Source organism: Podarcis pityusensis, assembly GCF_964106645.2.
Source record: "Podarcis pityusensis genome assembly, chromosome: 8".
Taxonomy (NCBI): domain Eukaryota; kingdom Metazoa; phylum Chordata; class Lepidosauria; order Squamata; family Lacertidae; genus Podarcis; species Podarcis pityusensis.
The window spans coordinates 53381630-53404763 of record NC_138033.1 but is presented as its reverse complement, the minus strand read 5'-3'; the positions used below and the strand labels follow the sequence as shown (position 1 = coordinate 53404763).

General features: G+C 47.5%; 1 protein-coding gene across 7 annotated transcripts in view; it reads right to left on the bottom strand.

The window, feature by feature from the left end:
* The window catches only part of IRX5 (iroquois homeobox 5), a 29134-nt gene extending 6000 nt beyond the window's left edge, over window positions 1-23134 (bottom strand). Inside the window, exons 1-5 of one of the 7 annotated variants that reach the window (XR_013989557.1) lie at window positions 21969-23134; window positions 19714-20119; window positions 18609-19385; window positions 12157-12271; window positions 9056-9520 (exon numbers count right to left, since the gene is read on the bottom strand). Coding sequence is in view for 6 of the 7 variants with exons in the window: in XM_081016594.1 (XP_080872720.1) it covers window positions 12219-12271; window positions 18609-19385; window positions 19714-20119; window positions 21969-22217 (1485 nt within the window). In the remaining variant the exon portion in view is untranslated. Of the gene's footprint in view, window positions 1-1529; window positions 2016-9055; window positions 9521-9555; window positions 12272-18608; window positions 19386-19713; window positions 20154-21318; window positions 21495-21968 lie in introns of those variants that run through there. The other 6 variants (XM_081016594.1, XM_081016597.1, XM_081016596.1 and 3 more) reach the window with 6 other exon arrangements.

The following is a 23134-nucleotide window of genomic DNA, read 5'->3' as shown; positions in this document are numbered from 1 at the left end:
TAAATACTGTAATAGCTGGCGTGATGAACCCGCATAGCTAGGGCGGCCAGGCACTTCAGACTCGGCTTCAAGTTCCATGGAGGTGAGAGAGGCTTACTTTCACGAAAGTGGGTATTGGATTCAGGGCCGGGCTGACGCGGAACAACAAATGACCCCTCTCCAAGCATGCGTGCGCGCGCGCACGCACACATGCACATCCACCACCCACCAAGGGGCTGAGCATTATATCCAACAAAATTATACTCAGCGCGTACCCATTGAAAATAATGGTCACGACCAACTTAGGTCCATTCATTTCAGTGAGTGTAGCTTATATACAATTCACCCTGCTTAATACTCGCGAGGGGTGGGGTGGGGATCCTACGTTTCATTGGCAATGAAAATGAAGCTACACTAACTTAAATAAGGCCTGCAGAAAACCATACAGGGCTTTCGACGTTTCCTTGGGAGTTAAAAAAAAGATATGTTTAATGAAACAACAATAATAAATTAAATAATTAACTAACTGCTTGCCCTTTCATGACACTCAATATCAGCTGCCGGAGACAGATGCCTCACTCTGCCTAATATTAGAGCTGGAACTGAAATATTGTAGTTTTGATATAAATAAATAATAGTGTGTTTTTTATTATAATAAAAAGCAGAATCTGAAATAAGCAACAGGTGTACAAGCAGGAAGCCACCATATTCTTCCACCCATTTCCCCTTCCTCAGTATTTATGGAGGGCTGCCAGGAGCGCCGAGACTGATACTTAACCTCCTCAAAATGCACTTGCTTTGAAGCGAGGTCGACTGATGTCGTCGGAGCTGGTGCCTGGGTGTATGTAAGAAGCCTGCGGTTTCTAGTTGGGTGGGGCTTGTCTTCACAGAAACCGAGAGGATATTATGACATCCTCGCTTTTGTGATTTTATTTTAGGGATGCGTACGACGCCCTTCACTATTAAACAAGTTCCTGGGGTGGCTTACGATAAAGTGATTTAATCATATGGAATACTGTATATTTTCTGTTGATATGGCGTGCGTGAGTGGCACCCGGGAGCCCGTCCTATTGAGCTAGGTGAGACCTACTTCCGAATTAACATTCGTAGGGAGGTGTGATGTCACTGTGGGGGGGGGGGTGCTTTCACAATCCGTCCTATATAAACCAGGGGAAATGGCAGTACTTGGATTTTTAACAAGGGCTTTTAAATCAGACAGAGGCGTCTGGTTGTCTAAACTGTGGGTTTATGCTGGGGGAGAGGACTTTTCACCAATCCTCAGTGCATGGGCGTGGCCAGGATTTATGTTGTGGGGGGCAGGCTTCATGTTAGGGGGAAAGGCTTTCTGTTAGAGGAGGAGATCCTCAGTAGGTTAAGCATTTTTATTGATTTACCTGGTATGGTAAATCGGCCCCCTGCCCCCCCCCCCCCCTTGGCTACGCGCATGCTTCAATGATAATTGTGTTGCAGTGATGCAATGTTGGACATGTTAGACACAGAATAAGTTAATTCGTCGAATTAAATTGTTTTAAAAAGCCAAAATAATAGAGGATCTTTAAAGTATTTAATCAAAGTGTACAGCCCTCCTTATTGCCACAATGTAGACTTTGCATTGAAGGTAAACCTCTCAGAAATTGAAGTACAGTAAATTGGGGGTCCTCTGCTTAGGTCTAGCTCTTGACTTCTTAGACACACACACACAGTAATAATAATAAAAATCACCAACATTGTTTGTCTGATCTTGAATTAGTTAGCTTGTCTAATTTCCCAGTTCTGTGCCGAGGCGAGGGAATGCATTCAGGGAAAGAAAGAAATAGCAAAATAATGATCATTGAGAAAGTGGGCTCTCCGCCGTTTCACTTCATGATGCCTTGTTCTGCGCTCTCCTCTTTTCAATCAGCTTTAGCGGGCGGAGTGGGTGGGTACTGTATTTCTGTGGTATCTCTGCAGGGCCTGGGGTCGGGGTGTTCAGTGTCCCTGGTTGCAGAGAAGCATGGGGAGGATCTGCCCTCAAGGCGCGCGTTCCTGTTGCTTCTCTGCATGAACAACAAAGAGACAATCTTGGGGCGCTCGAAAGCACAAGGATGAGTCAAACGCTGCTAGTTATTTTAAAGGAGTCTTAAAGGAAACCTTGTTGATTGTAAATACTTTTAAATCACAGAGTTGGGGTGGAGGGAGAACCGCGTGTCGCCTCTTTCAGAACCCTGTGTTAGACTGTCAAATGCAAAACTTATTAATAGACGGTATCTGGCTGGAGGTGAAGATTGTATCACCACGGTGCGGTGTGTCTCTCCCCCCTCAAACCTCTCTGCCCCGCCTCCAGTTGCCCAACAGCTGCAGGAATCATATGCCGATTCTTCTGTCCCAAGAGTTTGCTCTGAGGGGCATGTGGGTTTCTTGGTTTATTTAAAAGCTTAGCTACTGGAGTTATTTAAGGAAAGGCTATAATTGACCACCTATTTTACTCCGCTCGCTATCTATGGCGCTGTCAAAAGAGAGGAGGGGGCATTTTTGATGCCGTGCCCTTGGACACGTGGGTAAGTTTGTCTTAGGAGTGCAACCCTGTGATCTGAACTATCTGGGGGGGGGGGGGACCCTAGCCTTATTTACTCAGACGTTCGCCCCAGTCTGTTTAACGGGACTTAATTCCAGGAAAGTTTGCACAGGATCTCAGCCTTAAGTTTGTTCTCCACTCTAAGGCTGAAATCAAGAGGGTCTTATTTAATAGGGAAACGTGGCCTCTGGTTTCCAGAGGAATGACTTCGGCTCACTTCCCAATGAACCAAACTTGGAGGTCTCAAACTGCCCTCGCTGCACTTTTCACGACAGCTGCTTATAGACTGTAAGCTCCGTGCGGACAGGGACCTGCTGCTTATTTGTCGCGAAGCATCCCGTGCACTGATATGTTACCAGGGAGAGGAGTTGCTCGACAGAAGGAGAAGGAGCCCTAATTTGGCATCCTGGTGGCTATCGCCTTTCTAGGGATCCTTTTCTCTTTTAGCTATCAGTATATTGCCAGAGAGACATCAGGCTTATATTGGAAAACAGAATTGCCATCTTGGCAAGTTTATAATTTTCTCAGTCTCTCCTCTCCTTTACAGTGATTGGCCTTCCTTGCAGGGTTGTCGCAAGGGCTGCGGAGAACACCTATGCAGAATGTTCTGAAGCACCCCATAGCTACAATCCTATATATACATAACACACATCTACTTGGGAGGGAGGTCCATTGAATACAGCGGCATTCACTCCCGAGACCTATACAGGATTCATTTGCAAGTCGCTATAAATAGAGAGAGCTAAAGGAAAGTTTGGCTTTGGCTGGATCGTGTCCTAAATATTATTTTTCTCATCAAAATACACGCTTAGGCTCAGTAAATCGCTACAACTGCTTTGTGGATAGGGCTATACAGCTCTCTTTCAGCTGTGTCCACCAACCCAGAGCGCCTGCTAGAGCAAGCATCTAGAACTCAAAGATACCGTATAGATAGCTAGCAAAAGAAATCTCCCAAATCCACGGTTGGCCAAAACCTTATTAAGACCAATAAAAGAGTCACAAAATTGTGGCAAGTTTCCGCGTTCTCCAAGTATCATCGCTAGGCAAGATGTTACACAAAATGTCTCAAAAGAGTAACCTCCTGCAGATGGCGGAAACTTGCGACTTCTTTTGTGTCCATGCGTTAGCTTAGCGAGAAAGTTGTTCCACAACTCAAGGTTTTGAATTCGTTTGCTGTAGGTTCCCGCAAAGGAGTGCGTTTAAGGTTGCAGCCTTAAGAGCTCAATGGCAATTCTTGGTAATCTACGACCCCTATAGATGGTTGTTTTACAAATGACAACCCAGCTGTTTCCCGGCCAGCTCCCCTTCTTTCTCTCTGAGTAAGGCCGCGGCTTTCTCTTGAGAGCAGCTACGCACTAAAAGTCCGTTTCTTTCCCATCAGAAAGACTGGCCTTCTTGTCAGGGACCCGATCCAGTTCAATCTCATTCATTTTCCCGAGGGGCGTGGGGAGAGGCTTAAGTACCACTCTGCAACTGAAATACCTGTGTTTTATCAACCTGTGATAGCACTTCACTTACTTGTTATGCACGGTGCCCATAATTATTAAGGGCAGGAGAGGAAATTCTATCTGGTTAATTTGACTTATTTTAACATCCCATATATGCGCGCGCGCGCACACACACACACACACACACACACAGAGAGAGAGAGAGAGAGAGAGAGAGAGAGAGAGACGCGCGGGGGGAAGGCATGTTAAAATAAATCATATTAACTCGATATAATTGTCCATATATATGTCTCTGTGTGAAAATGTATGTGTGGTTAACATACGAAGTCTCCCTACACTGCTACAAGCTTTCTTTCTTTCTTTCTTTCTTTCTTTCTTTTTTCTTTCCAAACCGATCATTCTTTGGTTTTCACCAATCTCCCCCTCCCCGCATCTTGTAGAGGTAAGGAGGCTGCAGGAATGCGAGTCTACAATCAGCCATCTGTCAGTTACAAGTGGCTTTTTCTTTTTTTGGTCGTGAGGAGAGGGCCGAACGCTAGGATACGCTTTCGTGGCGATGGGGGGCGGGTGGGGGGGGGGAGAGAATGGAGGAGGGGAAAGCAGCAGCCTGCCCGCAGACTTTCCCTTCTTCCTGCGGGTCTGTCTCCGAACAACTCCACTCCAAAGGAAACAGCTGGGCTGCATTGCTCGCACCCAAAATTAATTAAGAGCTCCGTTCGTGGGGATTTGATGATTCAATAAAAACCCAGACTCTCATATTCTCCTCTGTGGCTGCAATGATCCACTTCACTTTCTCTCTCTCTCTCTCTCTCTCTCTCTCTCTCTTTTTTTTTTTTTAACTGGGGGGAGATATATGTCCCTAGATAGGACGGACCGGCCTCTTCCCCTCCCCACGAGCGAAGAGGGGAGGGTGTTTCCAGATTGTCTCTAATGCTCACACTAATTCAAAATTGCCACTTGTTTGCAAGGTTCGGGGAGGGAGGGACGCTCCCTCTCCCTTTTCAAAATGATCGTGATGAGGAACTAGAAAGTGGCGGTGGGGGGATTGCAAGTGCTGTCAAGAATTAACGTATTGGTCGTTTGGAAAAGCAGCTGGTTTGGGGGGTTTTTTTTTGGGGGGGGGAGGCGGAGGGGTCTGTGTGTGAGACGGTCTAGCGCCTTGCCAAGTCCAGATGGCCTAATACTCTAAGCAGGTCACGTCAAAAAAAGGAGCGGGGAGGAGGGGGAGAGAAGTGGTTGGTTAGGGGAGGTCATGGCTATCGCTTTACACGTCGTGAGCCGAATTCGATTCGGCTCTAGGGACCCCAGGTTTTGACGGGCGAGAGTAAGGCTGCGCGGGGGGTGGGGGAGTTTCTCTCGCGGTTAGTTAATTCGAAGCAAAAGAACGTCTGGCTGCAGCCTGTGCAACAAAAACCACAATTAACAACAACGCCCACTTGTTTTGTTAATTTCTTTAAAAGCAAACAAAACTTTGCTCCCTCTCCAGCGATTTCAGTTTGCAGGCCCCGTCTCAAGCGAGAAGAGGACTTTCCCGAGTTTTTGAAGCGTCTCACAGCCTAGAAGGCTCCGGGTGGAATAGAAACTCTACCTCGTTTAACACAAGGGGGACTTTGGGGGGGGGGGCAGGGGACTCGCTTTAGTTGCCCAGCGACTTCCGAGGATGGAAAGCTGCGTCCCAGATTATTTAATTTCTTCTCTCCCTACGCCCAGGAGCGTTTGACTTCAGTGCAAATAAAGACAGTGTCAGAACCCCTTTCAGTGAATCCGAACCTACCAGTCTACAAGCAAGAATATTTAACGCGCATTCACGCTACGGATATCTTAACGCAGGTTAAACTCGCTGATTGCAAGGATAATCCACTAATAAAGACCAGAGCATTTTATTTCGGATATGTTCACCTGGAATGACCACCACTAACAAGAGAGGCATTAGGACAGTCCTTCCACCCAGAGTCATGCAATGGGGAAAGGATCCTTTTGCCAAACACGGGGATTTGAAGAAAGAAAACGCCTTTAAAAATAGGTGCGGTTCATTTGTCCCCCGGAAATCGCCTGAGCCATATTTCATATGCATCGACTCAAGTCTTTGGGTTGCCTGTTGAGGGGGGGCGTTTCTGGGTGGCTGTCTTCATGGGTGTAGCCAAGAGGGGCAGGGAGAGACAGCTGCCCCCCCTAAATCAATAAAAATACATAGCAAACTGAGGTTCTGCCCCCTACGAAAAAACCCTGGCTACGCCCATGGCTGTCTTACCACAAGTTCTTAAAATCATCTCCCTCTTTTGACGCAGTTGGATATTTAATATCTCTTTCAATCATCTAGAACATGCTTCCTCAACCTCGGCCCTCCAGATGTTTTTGGCCTACAACTCCCAAGATCCCTAGCTAGCAGGACCAGTGGTCAGGGATGCTGGGAATTGTAGTCTCAAAACATCTGGAGGGCCGAGGTTGAGGAAGCCTGGTCTAGAAGACGTTTTGTATTAGTATGTCACATCCACACCATACACTCAAAGAATAATTATATACCACTTTAAGAGACATGCTGCCCCCACAAAGAATCTTGGGAACTGTGGTCTGCTAAGAGTCGCCTATCTACTCTCTAAGAAACTACAATGTTCCCGGGATTCTCTGGGAAGTGGCGAGTGGGGAATCCGGTTTGAGTCCAAATACCTGGGCTTTGGATTAGCCGAATTGTCTGTGGATCGGGTTCAAAGTGGACGCTTTTAATTTCAGCACCTTCCAATCAATGAGCCCAGGCCGGTTCAGCGAATGAAACAGATTTCGGGGTCCGCTCAGCTCCAATGCTCTCCTTAATTCTCTCTGCACCAGGTCTATCTAGCTAGCTAGCTATCGGTTCCTCCTTTAGGATTTCTCAGGCCAAGTAATGGATCTGAAAACTGTTCCAACTGGAGTCGAGGTTGGATTGGCACCCTCCTTGGGAGCAAGCCCGTTGAACCCAGACGGATTTACTTCTGAATAAAGCTGCATAAGATTACCTGGCACGTTCCCCACCGCTCCCCTTCTCTCAGATCTCTGCTGGCTCCCACTTAAAGGGTTGTTCAAGCCTATACCCACTTACCTGGTAGGAGTAGTAAACTCCAAAGTGCTAGTTTACAATCCTTAGGTTAGTTCTGAGTAAACACACATCGGATCTAGGCTACAAAAAGGGTTCCAGGCTGGCTGGATCGTGCTCTTTTACATTGTTGATTCCTGGGCGGGGTGTGTGTGACTTTATTCGAGTTCGCTGCTTTCTTGTGATCAAGATGATGATGATTATTATTAATAATAAGTGAACAAAAATCGTCCTCCTTTTTGGAGGCTGGAAGAGAGAAGTTTTCCCCGTAAACCTGGTTAGTTTAATTTATTATATGAGTATTATATATCCTTAGTACATGTGGTATTCCACCTCCCCACTTCTTCCTTTTTTTCCCCAGAAGAGGACCAAGTCGGAGGAGTGTTTGAGCATAAGATGTGCCAAAGAGGGCAAGAGATAATTGGTGGCAAGGGCTTGCCCATCAGAAGGTCAGCGGTTCGAATCCCTGCGAAGGGGTGAGCTCCAGTTGTTCGTCCCTGCTCCTGCCCACCTAGCAGTTCGAAAGCACACCAATGCAAGTAGATAATTAGGTACCACTCCGGCGGGAAGGTAAAAGGCATTTCTGTGCGCTGCTCTGGTTCGCCAGAAGTGGCTTATCATGCTAGCCACATGACCCGGAAGCTGAACACCGCTCCCTCGGCCAGTAAAGTGAGATGAGCGCCACAACCCCAGAGCTGTCTGCGACTGGACCTAACAGTCAGGGGTCCCGTTACCTTTTTAGATACCAAAAAAGCTACCAACAGCGCAGGACCGGAACTAGCAGGACGGACGTCTGTCTGCTGCTGCGCGAGAAGCGAGTGCGCACTGGTTTCTTTAAATTGGGAGAAATCAATAAACGCCATTAGAACCAAACAGTTGAAATAATTTCCCTGCCCAATGGGCATCCTGGCTTTTCATAAAATCCATGCAGTGCTGTGTTGCGATTTTTTCCTGCCTTCCTGCTCCCCGCGCCCTAAACCAGCGTTTCTAGTCCTCATGACCAAAGTTTTCTACTTTGCTAAATGTAGACCACCGTTGCAGGATGGAGAAGATACACGAATCTGTATTTGTGGCAGCCCTTCTTCACTCCTGCATAGACAACCCAATCCTTGACGCGGTTTCTACTAACGGAACACTAGTTACACCGCAGCTCACTTGGAGCCTATTGGCCTACTTTATTTGCTAGGCATCTGCCACTCTCAAAAGATGTTCACCTCGCAAAGGACTTTGCTGTCTTTATTGTGCTTGTCCTCACAACAGCCCTGTGAGGTAGGCCACTCATGAAGATTATGAATGTGAGAGCACAACACATTGGCCAAGGCCACAGGATGTCGCTCCCAGAGCTAAGTCCACAAACTATCACTCCTGTTGCCTGTTTGGAAGAAACAGGCAAGATCAAGGTCACCACAGCCCAATTTAGGTGTAAAGATTCCCCTTTGCCTTTGTCGCTTAAGCCTTGCAGTTTATTAGCGAGAAATCTCTTGGGTTTTTTGCTTTGGAGATGCCCAAGTTTTTCCCCTACCGCATAGGTTTCACGAGTTCAACAGCCGTCTTCCTCCGAAACCAGTTCGGATTAGTCTAATCAAACTTCAGGGGAGCTAAAGCGAAGTAAATATCCACTAACTCCTGTATGTTGCCTGGCTCCTTGCTGGATTAAAACCGGTGTCAGTCCGTAGGAGGGAATCAGAAAGTCTCCTGAGCTTCACTCAGAAGAAATCCCGTTGCAATCCGTGTGATTTAAATGCAAAAGAAACCGATTTGAGTTTAGTTACCCAAGCCCCCTAGAATATCTCCCTCCACCCCCCCCAACTCAGTCTTTGTGGATATCTTTGGCATTGGGGGAACAGCTGTTTTGGGAGCTGGTTGCACAAAAGCTAATATATACTCTCTTTTTTGGAGCAGGGATTTCTCTCCTCTTTCCCCCTTTCTTGCACGAGCATGACAAACTCTCCCTGTTTTCCCCTCAACCCTGAAAGCAGCGTGTGAATAAAACAATTTGGAGGCTACGGAACCATCTTTTATTCATACTGCCTTTAAACAAGTGGAAAATATATTCCCACCAGCCCTCGGGCCACCGGAGCCAGAGAGCGGATGATCTTCGAAGCCAGCAGCATCCTTTATCCTCATTGGGAAAGTGTGCCTAGAAACTGGCGTGAAATCGGTTTCAATCCGAATCCTCCGAATCCGAATGACCCTTCGTTTTCACCATAGTGTTTCAAGGACTGCACGCAAAGGAAAACTAGATCCCATATTCGTCACCACACACACTCCAAAGTAAAGCGAAGTAGAATTCGAATCAATGTAGTCACAATGAAACATCGGGGGAAGCCTCCGGAAGGACAGTAATACGGAATCACTAAAAGCGGGGAGCGCTCTCTGGTGATCATTTTAAATTCGGGTCCAGCTCTGGAACCGGGTGTGCGTGGGAACTCGATGTTCACCTTTCGGAACTCAAGCCGGAGTCAGCATCTGAGTGGAGAAGATTTAAGGGGTAAAGGGGGACCCTCATCCCCTGACACGTGTGCGCATGTGTATATGCCCAAGCTCCCTTTCCCCTTCCCCAAAATCTCTTTTATAATACCACTTCAGTCAGAACATCCAATTCCCCATATTCGCAGACCATTCGAAGCAAATCAATAGGTTTAGGCAAGGTTTGAAAGCGTAAGGGCTTGGAGAAGAGAGCTCTCACTCTGTCACCGCAGATCTGTGGAGATGGTTCTTGTGGGTGTTTACTCGTAAAAAAAGTCTTACTGAGAGCAGTTGGACTTGTGCCTAACTAGGGTGTGGCGAAGTGGACAAAGAAAGTTTGGGGTGTGGAAGGGGACTTAGGTATGGGTCAATTCTCGTCTCATACCTGTGAAGCTCACTTGACCCTATTTCGAGTCTCCTTCTCTAACTTACCTTGCAGGGCTATAGTGAAGATAAAATGCGGAGAGGGAGGGAGACGGACTCTGCGGGATTCTTTTATTAATTATTAAATAATAAATACTGCCTAGAATTGCATCTTTACGCAACTCTACCCTGTCCAGGTTTTCCTACCGCTTTAAAGGAGGTATCTTTCTGAATAAGTGTACACAGGATCGCAGCCTTTAAAAAATAGTAACAATCGCGTTATTTACTTATGTTTTATATATAATAATAAGTATTCGAGGGCCCTAAAAAAAATCGGTTTGTACTGCCCAATCCTATCTGCATTTTACTCGGAAATATATCCCACCGAGTCCAATGGGGTTTACTCCAAGGTAAAGTACACAAAGGACTGAAGGTCTGGACTGCAATCCCGGGCAGACTTCCCTAGGCACGGGTCCATTTGAACTTGGTGGGACTTACTTCTGAGCCGACACGCAAAGGATTGCATTGTTAAGGGCGTTTTGCAAAGCGCAAACTGAATCTGACATCAAGAGGAGTTTAAAAATCCCTTTGGATTAGTTTTCCTTGTTACGACTCTGTTCGTTGCAGGTGGTTTAAATGATCATAAACTCCGAGGGAATGTCAGACAATAGAGCCCTATTCTTGGTAGGGAAGTTTCTTCCTCCCTTTAAAAGATGGGGCGCGGCAGGTGGGGGAGAGAACCACTTTCCTATTTTTACCTTTTCATCACCAATTAAGCCTCCACTCCCTTTGAATCCGGAGGGTTAGGTTAGTCTTTATAGAGTAAATCTGCTCTTCTTGGGCAGCACCTCTTTAAACGAGCCCCTCAGGAGTCCCAGAGAGGGTCACCTAAAGCAGAGCAGTTGCATTTACATGGTAGTGTGCTCCTCTGCCTTCTGCGCGTTTCCTTGAAATAGTTGTTTTATATTTTATTTTTAACAGTTTGGAAACCGCTTCCGAATACGTTCTTAGGGCCAACCCACCTCCCGCTTCTCCCATTCAGGAAGGAAGCACTCGTTAATCTGCAATTCACGTCCATGCAAACATACACGGGGTCAGACACACGTAGAAATATTTCGGTTAAACTGGTTTGCTGGGAGTATGACCCTCTAGATATTGTTAGACTACAGTTCCGGTCATCCCTGACCTTTGGACCGGTTGGCTGAGGCTGATGGGAATTGGAGGAGGGAGGATATGAGGAAGGGGCACATGCGTCTACCACCCCTTGTTCCAAGCTCATCTTTGTGGAAGTTTATGCAGACACTGAAATCATGTCCTGGTGGGAACCTTCCTTTCAGTACTGACTCGGTCCTGGGAGGCATGGTGTCCCTGAGCATGTGCAAAGGGTTCTTTCCTTCTGCTGGGGGGGGGGGAAAGCCCGCATCTGGGATGGAGGGTGGGTTTGGAAACAGGCTTTTGATGGTGAGTTTCATCTCTCTCTCTTTGGAAATGATCAACCCCTGTTTTGAAGGCCTCAGTCAAATAGCAGCCAGGAGCCTTTTGACCGGAATCCCAAACGAGTAGAGGTGAAAAGGAAAATGGTTTTTGCAACACTGGTGATTTCTCTCCCTCTCTCAACTTGAATTGAATCTAGTCATTTCCATGCTTTTTATGGGACTTTCCTCCACACACGCACACTTCGCCTATTAAGCTTACAGCTCGGCGTTCACTAAACACGCAGACTAAGGAATAAGCCCTGTGGAAGAGAATGGGATTTACTCCCGTGTAAACATTTAGAGGACTGCACGCCCAAACCCACGTGTCTCCCCCGCAACTATAACCCTCTCAAGAGAAGTGTGAGACCCACTGAACAAAACTTATATCCGAGTAAACATGCATGGGCTCCAGCTAAACGCCCTAGTGGATCTTTGTTACCCCCAAGGAGGTGATTTCGGTATTTCAGCCGCCCTAAGAGATGTTCACATTTCGAAACGATTGTTTTCCCATGTTGTTGTTTTTCCAGTTGAGACAGATCCTGTGGGCGCTTACTCGGGAGAAAACCCCACTTAACGCGGTGGGAGCGACGCCGACCTGCCTAGAGAATCCACCTGCACCTGTTTAGCTCCTTTCAGTGACTGCTCTTCGCAGATCAACCGGTTTGAGGATCAACCGGACCTTCGCGCTAGACAAAACGCCTGCACTCAGTTTACAGGTCCCTGGAAGCCCTTGCGCTCCAAGCAGGAAACCCGACTTGTAAACGGAGTGCCTTTGACTTCGATTTATATGCAACCCACTTGCTAGGAAGCGCTTCCAAACTCAGGCAAAAGTGGAGTGTGAACTTTCTGGGACTTGTACCTCAGGACGACTTCCCGGCTCCCATCACTTTGATTTGAAGGTAAAGCTGCGCCCCTGAAAGGGAAAGGAGGGGTGAATAATCGGCTTTTAATCGGCGTGCGTCTGAAACCCAAACGAGCCGATCATTAGTTAATTACCACCGAGTTTGTAACAGCCTCTGATGACTGCTCTCTGAAGTGCTGTTTACTCCAACCGTAACCTAAGAGGGATTTTCTTTTTCTGTTTTTAGGAGGTTAAGGCCGGGGAAGCGGGGTTGCCTTGTCTTCTCCCCACCCCCTGAAAGTGAGATCTAAAAGTTATAAGTCTGCAGCGTGGAGGAATGAAGCAATGTTTGGAGAGGGATCAGAGACAGAAAGATTCCGGGTTTGAAATTACAGCTTCATTATGTTTTCATTAAAAAAAAAAAAAAAATCAGAGGAACTACTTTCCCCCAGACTATTCCGGGGCGCTGGCAAACGGTTTGCAGGCGTTTGTGTGTGTGGACGGAGGGGAAGGTTGACCTCACCTCGCTGCGGTTTGATCTGCGCGTCGCGGTTTTCGATTTGCAGAACAGAGATCTGGCTGGAACACGAGGCCAATCAGTCCTCGCAGCCCCTATCTAAACCTGCAACATGCACAGCCCTGAGCTTTAGAAGGAAACCTCGATCTCCAAACGAGCGTCAACTCGGCGCCTTTCAAACGCTATCCAGGGCATGTGTGCTTGCAGAGGAAGACGTCTCGCACTCTTAAGCGGGGCATCAGGATTGTGATCCTACGCGAAGGGACTTCGAAAGCAGTGAAGGCTTTTTTCCAGGAACGCGTTTGCATGCTTACTTAATCCGAAGCAGGTTTGCTTGAAAGCCCCATGGTCCTCAGCAGGATTCCCTTCGGAGGCGGAACGTAGCTTAACGCCACACCGAGGGCTTCAGAAATGTTATGACCTGGAAGTCAGTCTACTTTGTGGCATTGACGCATTTGGACGCCCCCAGCCTGTTGCCCTATCTAAATTCACGGATTTCGACGCCACTTGTCTCCCTGGCCTGGCCAGTACCTTTTCCATCCCCCTCCACACACACTTCCAGTACCACCCCGCTTTCAAAATAATGGATCCCAAGTCCCAGCCATTAATTCGGATTTGCCTCCCCCTCCCCATTTGCGAGAATACTTCTATTACCCCAAACTTTGTTTTCAAGTCCAGCTGTTTTCTCCCTTTGTGTGAATGAGGAAGATAGCTGCCCGGCTGCCCCCCCCACACACACCCCAGGATGGATTCACACTCGCTGCAGGTTTAATAAATTAGTCAGAGATCCACACGTTACACCTTTACACGGGTTTTCTCTCTCTTCCCCACCGAACGTTCGAAACGTCTCAGAAAGCTGGAACCCTAGACTGAAACTGACAAGCCTTGTTCTCCCACCTCCCCACATCCATAAACTTCACGGGGGGTGAGTTGGCTAGCGCACACCTACCCATTATGAACCGCCTTATGTTTTGCTTCTAACGCCATGCAGAGACCACTTGTTATATTTAGACGACGAAAAGCGGTTCCTTTCACTAACGCAAGTGGATCGAAACTGGTTTGACTCCAGCTACTTTGCACGTTGCGATTCCGAAGTAAATTTAACTGAAATCAATGGGAATGACTTTCCTTTCGATATCTAATACGCCTGATTACTCCTAATACGAAGGAAATTCCACTGGAACGCATAGATCTTCTTTTCAAGTATTGGTGTGTGTTGGGGGGGGGGGTCTATTTAGCACCACGGCATATCAGCCTCCTACCAGATTCACGTGGTGTCTCATTTTGGATGCTCAGGAAATTTTTCCCCCCTCCCCGAAAACAGCATACATAAACACTATTTGGGATGAAATGACTGTTTTGTATGTAACTTCCTTCCGAAAATCCAGTTGGTGGGAAATATATTCAACGGTTGCACCCAGCCAAGTTTTACTTAGAGGAGACACGTTCATATTAATGGACTTAAGTGTCTCTTCTCCACGAACTTCAGTGCGTCTACTCTGAGTAGAATAAACATTGGACACAACTCTAAGCTCCAGATTTTTTTAGATCTTTAGACATAAAAACAAAAACAAAAACCCCCCTGTTTAAAATAAAAATGTAAATTTGTTTCGGATGTCATTGTAAACGCTAATTACCATAACATTATTTTTGCTGCTATAAAAACAACAACAACCCGAAGACATGTTTTGCTAAGGGTATACGAGACAAATGCATGTTAGTTACACATGTATTTAAAATTTCACCTGGAGAAGAGAGTACACTTAATTTTTATTGGATTTATTATCTAGTCATAATCCTAGTTCAGCCTTAACTAGAATCAAGGACAGCAGGCCGGTTAGTTGTATCTTAAAGGAAATTGATTAATTCCCTTAGGAATTTAATACATCAAAAGAAAACCTTATGGAGACTGCTGGCGCGCCTATTCAATATGATCATTATTATATAGAAGGAACCAAGGTTGACAATATTTATGTTTAAGTTACTAGCCTTATATTCTGAATTTGTGTGGTGTTCCCCCCCCCCCAATTCAAAGACTGAAAGAATCGTGGTTATTAAAATTATAAATAACATCAGCAACATTCTCGAGGCTGTCATATACGTGCGTGCTGAAAATGGTCGTAACTGTTTTTTTTTAAAAAAAAAACCATACCAAGCATAACACGACCTTCTTTATTTTATTTTAGAATGTCGGGAAGCTAAACATTATATTTATATTTAAAAGGTGCCTTTCAGAACTGAAAGATCGGATGGCCATTTCTAACAGGCCAACAGTTTCCCCTGAACTCAACTGAGGTCAATGAATCATTCGCAACTTTCTTTTCCCTTAAATGATGGAAGTAAGTTCAACAGGTTGATTTGTGGAGAGTTCCCCCCTCCCCGCCATCACTCCCCCTCCCCGCATCACAGTTCAGATGAACGATTTGACCTGGGTATTGAATCGGTGCTTTCTTTGAAATCATTATTTACAGTATTCTTATGGCCCTAATATGTGATTGTTTACACGTTTAAACAGCTTTGACTTCTTTATTTAGATTTATCGGCCAGTCTAAAAGAGTATTTGTATATACTCCGTGGTTTCTTGGGGGAAATCAAATCACATCTCGGTCGCTGTGAGGGTGAAAGGAAAAAGATTACCCCCACTCGCAAATCGTTTAACTGTATGTAGCTAAACCAATTAGCAGCTAATTAATTATGCGGGTCCAGTTCCGAAAAGCTCGCAAAAGATTTTTACAAATATAGGGAGACAGTTTTTCCTATTTTCCGAGGCAGTGACGAAAGTCACGGATAAGTGACTAGGAACTGACATCCGTAGAAATTCCAAAGTAATTCGTGGAGGGGGGGGGATCTTCTCTCTCTCTTTTTGCAGGGAGGTATTTAATAATTTTTAAATGCTGGAAATGTACTCCGAGTTGAAAGATTAAGCAAACGAATACAAGTTGCCGCCTTTCTAAAATCCACGAAAATTCATTGCCATCCCGTTCAAATCAATGGCGTTTATTCCCGAGAAAATCTTTTTAGGCTCCCTGTGTTAAGGAAACAATCAAGGCAAGCGGGTAAGAACCAACTTAATTTCCTTTCGATAACGTGGGTTCAAGGCTGGGTTGCCAACCAATTTCCAAGCAGGGGTGAAAAATAGAAAAAGAAAGCTATCTTATTTTACTTCTGAGTTGTGGGTTTTCTTTTGTTTTTAATTCTTTTTATATTTTAAGGGCACAGTTTTCCTAAATATTCAATGCTCCTTTCCCATTAATGGAAGAGATCTTTGAGGGGGGGGGGTACTTTTAATTTTTCTTTCTCCTCTATTTAAAAGCCCATAACCCTGAGACCTGGAAATAAATCTGAGTCCCCCAAAGAACCGGCAGTATGTGTAGGAGTGAGACCCTCGCATCAGATCACGACCCTAGGTGGTTAAGTTTCCTGAGCTCAAAATGATTAGCAAATCGGAAATCCATCTTTCTTCGGAGCCTTCCTTTCACCCCACTCATGTTTCCCGTGGATGTGCTAGATTTCTTTTTTAAGCGCTTCTTGTCGCTCCCTCTTTAAACTCGCCCAACTTTCAAAAGATGAGCGCTATGTTTGAAATTCGGTACAAGTGTGACACCTACCTGTGAATTTGGGAAGCAATCCAAAGGCGACCCTCCTCAACCTTCCATTTGTATGTGCTAATCTCCGTACAGGCAGCACGCACACCCCGCCAAACCATCAAGTGCTTTTGCAGAATGGAGCCGCCAATAGGGGGAATAATTTTAATGCTAAACTTGAGGCTAGCAATGCAGGGAGATATTTCCTCTCTCTCTCTCTCTCTCTCTCTGTGTGTGTGTGTATTATACACGCACAACTGAAATGTCTGTCCGTATACACACAGAGAGAAAGAGATGCACACAGTATATGCACAAACAGAGCTATTTATCCATCTGTTTCCCCAGTGTATTCTCTTTTAATATGTATTCCCCCTATCCCTCTCCGTAAAAACTCTGCAGACCTTTGAAATAGTAATAAGGGATAAATCTGGCATAAAATCGAACTCATTAGCAAAGTTCACGAGCTGACTGCTTTGCATAAAGCCCGACACTGATTAAAAGTAATTAGGTTAAGAGACGGTCCGCTGTTGCCATCCTGGGCTTTTGAGTGCACTTCCACAGGAAATCTCCATCCTCTCCTCCTGTATCCCTGTATCCATCCATCCATCCACCCAGCTCGACAAGCAGCAAGCTACAAGCGATAGACGTTCAGAGGCGCCCGCTAGCATCCACGGGACTGGGTCCCTAGGGGGGCGGTGGGGCAAGGGAAACCGGGGGGAGCCTTAAGACAGCAAGCTGACATATTCGGCTGCGGGGTTTGTTTGTTTGTTTGGGGGGGGGGTTGCTGCTTTTGCTGAATCCGTTCATGGGTCCCAGCTAGCTCAGGGAGAGTCCAAGGTCTCTCTGGCAGAGATCTTTCCCAGCTTTTCTGCCCGAAACCCTTAAAAAAGAAGAAGAAGATGCAAAGAGACGGAACCCTGGGACCTTCTGCGCGCTTAACGAGGCAGAATTAGAAGGCCACTCATCCTACGCGGGGATCAAACCCACAGATTTTCAGACTGAATTAACTCCCCTGACAGGCCCTCATTAGATCCGGGACGTCACCGGCGCTTCCTTTCACAAGTCAATCACCTGTACATATTTCACTGCATCCTCCCTCCCCCGCTCACCCCTGTATACTTTCGCCTTTCTTCCCGGTCCCACCTGTCACCAAATCCATCAGGTGGAACTTATGCCAAATGTAGAGGCTTTGCCCAAATCGCCTGCGTTCAGGAAACATCCGTCCCTCACTTGGAAAAGTTACTTTCAGTTAAATTCTTAGAGTGCAGATTTCCGCTTCCCCTCCCCCCTTTCCCCTTTTAAAAGTGGTGGTGGAAGGAATGTACTCTAAATATGTCTTTTGTTATGGGTCTCCGCCCCAACCCACATTTCCTTCTGTCGGCTCCACTTTGCCATCAAAATGAATAAATGAAATGATTTGTATTTTTTTTAAAAAAAAAACAGCTACATGCTTTGATTAAATACCGATATTTGACAAAGGGGCATCTGCATTTTTATACTTAATCCCGTGGGTTGACCGGCTTCTCCCGCTTCCCCTAATTTAAAAAAAAAAAAAAAGTTCTTCACATTGAGTAATAATATAATACTACTAATCGTAATTCAATAGGCATAAAAATTTAATTTAAACTTGTATATATATATATAGATAGATTTTTAAACTATGAAACAATTTGGGAAAAGACACAGAAATGTATATATATATATATATTTATATATATATATTTATATTTTATATTACCAAAAAAACCAACATTGATGGCTGTACAGGCGGTTGGATTTCATAATTTACTTCAAAGATAGTGTTACCGATTTAAATACAAAAAAGCTACATTAAATATACAGAATAACATTTCATACAAATTGTTTCTGCCTTCCCCCGCCCTCCCCATGTGGGTATTTCTTCCCTCTTCCCGCACTTCCTGCACTTTTTACCTTAAGACATTATTATTATAATTATTATTATTTCTCCTCCCAAGAGCTGCTTACTTTCTGCTTTCTCAAATAAATTATACCACTGATTTTGGAAATTGGAGTGGTCTGGGTTTCTCTCCCCCCCCCCTCTTTTTCTTGCTTTCCTCCTTCCGCACTTAGTTCTCTCTTTTTTTAATTAAAAAAGAAACCTCTGCCAAAATCAAGTCTGAATTGGTCGTAAATAAATTAAAACCAACAACAATAAAAAAGCAGAAAGAAATAGATGACATAAAAAATTAAAAAGAAAAGAAAAATCAAGGGAGAGGGGATAGTCCGGTCGTGGATGACGAAGAGGGTTTAATCTGGGAATAAACTCAAGATTAAATATGCGACATACCTTTCTTCAGTTCGTAAGGCGAGTCTTTACTAAGATCAAACTGGGACTGGCTTCTGAGGATTTTAGTTTCTTTAGCCAAGGCTTCCGCTCTGTTCAAAATAGTCTGGTTTAATCCGTTAAAATGGGGGCTGGGGTTCCCCGCCGTCGCCGCGTTGCCGGAGAGGTGTCCGAAAGAGCTGTAGTTCGTGTAACCCGGGTAAAAGGGGCTGGTGGTGTAATAGAGGGGCCGCGAGAGGACCGAGGCGCCATTGGGGAAAGGGCAGTGCGTGGAGGAAGGCGACCGCGCCGTCGGGGATTGCGCCGAGCCGGCTCCGGCTAAACTCGGAGCCTGCGGGGCCGCCTCGCCGCTGCCCTCCTTCGATTTGTCCGCTGAGGTGGCGATCTCCGCCAAAGACCACAGTTTAGGCTTGGAAAGGGCCCCGGCTCCCGCCGCCGCTGCCGTCTGCGGAGCCGCCTGGGGCGAGTGGATCACCGACGTCCCGTTGCTGGAAGGCAGGAGGGGGTGCAGGTCCGTCGAAGGGGGTCTGTACTGGGAGGGCAGCGGGTGGGCCGGCTGCGGGTCCTCTCCTCCGGCCGGGTGCAGCTGCTGGTGCGCTTGGAGGAGGAGGCGGCCCGCAGCAGCAGCAGCCGCTGCCGGCGGCAAACAATGGGCCAAAGGCGGCGAGGCCCCGGGGCCTCCTTTAGACAGCGCCTCGTCGGGGGCTTCTTTACAATCCGAGTCGCTCAACGCGCCGTCGGCTTCTTTGCCTGCCGCGCCTCCCTTCGGGTCTCCAGCACCTGAGGACAAGGGCAGAGGGAGGGCGACACACAGTCCTTGAGGCCTCTCTGGAGCCCGATCCTCGGCCTTCCCACCCACCTCGTCGAGTCCCAGGAAGGGGAAAAAAAACCCACCTTCCCAAAGCGCGCCTTATAAACTACTCTGGAACCAAGGTTTTCTGGGGACGAATCCAGACAGTTCCTATTTCCCCCTCATGGCCGTTTCAGCCCCATTAAGTCTAGCGATCCCCTGCTCCTCCCTCGCCCCAGACAGACCCCCTTGCCAAAAAGCGTACAACCCAGTTCACCTCCCCAAATCCGTCTCCTCTCATCTCCACCGGCTGCTTACCTATCTCGATCGCCTCCAGATCGCCCTTCTCCTCCAGCTTCTGTGGCTCCTCCTCGTCGTTCTTCTCCAAGTCGATGTTCTCCTCTTCCTCCTCGTCTTCGCTCCGGTTCCGGGGAGTCCAGGTCATTTTATTCTCCTTTTTGAGGCGCCGCCGGGCGTTGGCGAACCAGGTGGAGACCTGCGTGAGGGTCATCTTGGTGATGATGGCCAGCATGATCTTCTCGCCTTTGGTGGGGTAAGGGTTTTTCCGGTGCTCGTTCAGCCAGGCCTTGAGGGTGGCCGTGGCGTCCCGGGTGGCGTTTTTCCGGTAGGCCGGGTCGCCGTAGGGGTAGGATCCCAAGGGAGCCGCGTAAGGGTGGTACCCCAAAGAGCCGGCCATGCCGGGGGTGTGGTCGTAGGGCGAGCCCTGGAGGAAGGAGAAGGAGAGGCAGAAGCGTCGCCTGAGGTGAGAAGGAGACCTCCTAATAATCATTCTTGAAATCCGTATCTCTGAGAAATCAAACCATCTCCCTCCCGTTTGAAAGGGTCCTCTCCACAATACGTGGTTGTACCCCCATCTCCATAACAGACTCGGCCTAAAAGTTGGAGTGTCACCATACCTGGGGGTGGGAGTCAAAATAAGTCTTTCCTAAGCTAAACACGAGTTGCCCACCGGTGTCTGAATGCGACCAGAAAGTGTATCTCACCCACCCACTTCCATCTCTGCCAAATTACCAAGCTATAAACAGTAACAAATTACACCTCAGCCTCCTCCCCTTCTAATTGAACGCAACCTTTTACACAAACCCACACACACCCTTCCCCCCCTTTCACTTGGAAGCATGACAGTGTCTAGACAGATAGCAAGCTCTGCCTCCATGACCCACCCCCCACTCCCGAGGGGGAATTTTCCCGACAATAAGCCTTAAACCGAAATATTCGGATTCAACTCTATTCCAGTCCAAGTGTTTCCAAGAGGCCTAACTCGCATTCTTTTTTAAGAAGCTGCGTTATTTAGATTGGAAATGTAACTAGAAGAAGTAGTTCAAGCATGGAAGAGGAAGCCCTTTAGTTTTGGCTTTGTTTAGTTTCAGGAGGGAATAACCACTTTATTCGCTTTCTCTTTGTAGATTTATTGAGCTACTGAAAGCGTTTCTTTCACATAACTTCTGGACAGATGTTTCCAGATGTATTCCATACTGCCTGAGATTATTGTGGAAGGGGTAGGTACATTTTTTTTTTAAAAAAAAAGAGAGATACTGAAACTTCAAAAAAAAATCTTTTTGTATCATCATCATCATCAGACTGTCAGTCGGCATCCTGAGATGAAATTATAACTCTGCAATATTTGGGGAGCCCGATTAAGTCGGCAGGGAAATGGCAAGGGGCAGAAGGGTCACCCCCTTATTCAGCTTTTCTTTTGGGCATCTAAACTGCCGGATTTGACTTGAATTAAAACATCTGAAAATCGTATTGGAGAGTGTATATGTATGTATAGACACGCACCTTCACTGAGACTCTAACTCTCATACGTTTTTCTAAATTAAAATGAAAAGGCAGAAACGGAAAGCCTTGCTCTTCTTAGCCCCTTCAAGATCAAAGCTGCGTCCCTAATCACACACTGACCCGGAGTCACTTTGCGGGGTTGACTTCCGAGCAAACACGCTTAGGATCGCCGTGCTCTGCTGCTGCGTTGCGACCTGGCGTACTTTTACTCGAGCGTAAAACAGCCGCCGAGGATCGTGGCGCTGCCCGGCTTCCTTGGGAGCAAAAGTGGAGCTTACTATGGAGTAAAACCAGATCGCGCTGCAGACCCCCCTGTCCCGGGGGGGCAGGGGGTCCAGAGTTAAACCAGCAAGGAGAAAGACGCTGGCCGGCTGCAGGCTTTCTTGCGAGAGAAATGTCCCATTAATCTCCGCGCAGGAATCCTTCGTCCTGCAACCGATTTCTTTTTAAGAAAATGCGGTATGCTAACCATCCACTGAAGAACTGCGGCCATGGAAGGTGCCAAAATCCACGGGCAGCTTTTCTTTCCTGCACCCCTCCCTCTGCACTTCATCTTTCCCCACTTTACCTGCCGCTTTCGTCTATGGTTACAGCCTCCAAACCCTCCAAGCTCCAGCCCCCTGGGTTATCTCCACAACTCCCCAATAACACCCGCCCCACCAAGTCTTCGTCCCTGAACTCTGGTTCCATCCCTCTCTCGGTCTCCTCCTTTTCCCACAAGCGGCCGGCGTAGAGGAGGAGGAAGAGGGCGACCCGAGCGCTTCCCTTACCACGTATGAGGAGAAAGCGGCCGCGGCCGCGGCCGCCGGATCAGCGCCGTACTGAAGGTGTGAGTTGTAACCCGGCGAGGGCGCGCTGAAGGCGGTGGAGCCGGCGTAAGGAGAGAAAGCCGAGCCGGACGACGATCTGCCCAGCTCATCCGTCCTGGGGCCGGAGATCACGCTGGTGCTGTACGCCGGGCAGGAGTAGAGCGCCAAGGAAGCCGACGGCTGGTACAAATAACCCTGAGGATACGACATGGCCAGAGGCAGGCATATACCCGCCAGGCAGCGAGCGCACAGCCACCACCGCCGTCGCCAGGAACTGCGTCCGTCCTCCCTCCCTGCCTCCCTCTCTGCCGGGCGCCCTGTGCGTTTCTCTCTACGGCGAGCGTCGTCGAGGTCTGCCTTCGAGGGTGCTTCTGGAAGCCGGGGCTAGCGGGCTCGACGAGCGCGCCCTCCTTCGCCGCCTCTCCAGTGCAGCCGAGCTGAGCTTGGACGCACTCCGGCGAATGGCTCCCTTCTTCTTTTCTCCCCTCCTCTTCCTCCTCCCCCTCTTCTCCTACTCCTTCGCCTTATCTCTCAACCTCCCTCCTTTGGACGGAGAAGGGCTCTCTCTCTCTCTCTCTCTCTCTCTCTCCCACCCCACTTTCCTTTGCGCGCTCCGCCAAAAGGTCCGGCCAAGACGCGAAGTTGGAAATCGAGGATTCTGACGCCTGCGACGCAGCGCGGCCGAAGCTCCACCTTCCGCGGGTGTTGGCAAAGCAAAAAGGGGGGGGGGGAGTGGGGGGGGAGAGAAAAGAAGAGGGGGAGGGAAACGAGAGAGAGAGGAGGAGGAGGTTGGCTCCTGCTGGGCTTGCCACAACCAAAGCCAACCAGCCAGAAAACCTCTCTTTTTCCCAGCCCCTCTCCCTCTCTCTAGCTCAACTGCGCCGGCCTCTGGTTGGCAATCAACAGCCAAGCTGTTTAGCGAAGATCACCTCCAACTTTCTTCATTTGCTAAATACACCATCAGCGCAATTTCTCTTTTGATTTATAGCGAGGAGCTTTTGCGCGCTCTCTCTCTCGCTCTCTCTCTCTGGCTCCCTGCGCTGGAATGCAAAAGGCACTCAGTTGATGAAATAGATTTCATAACAAGATTTAGTAGCCATTAAAACACACACACACGGGGGAAATAA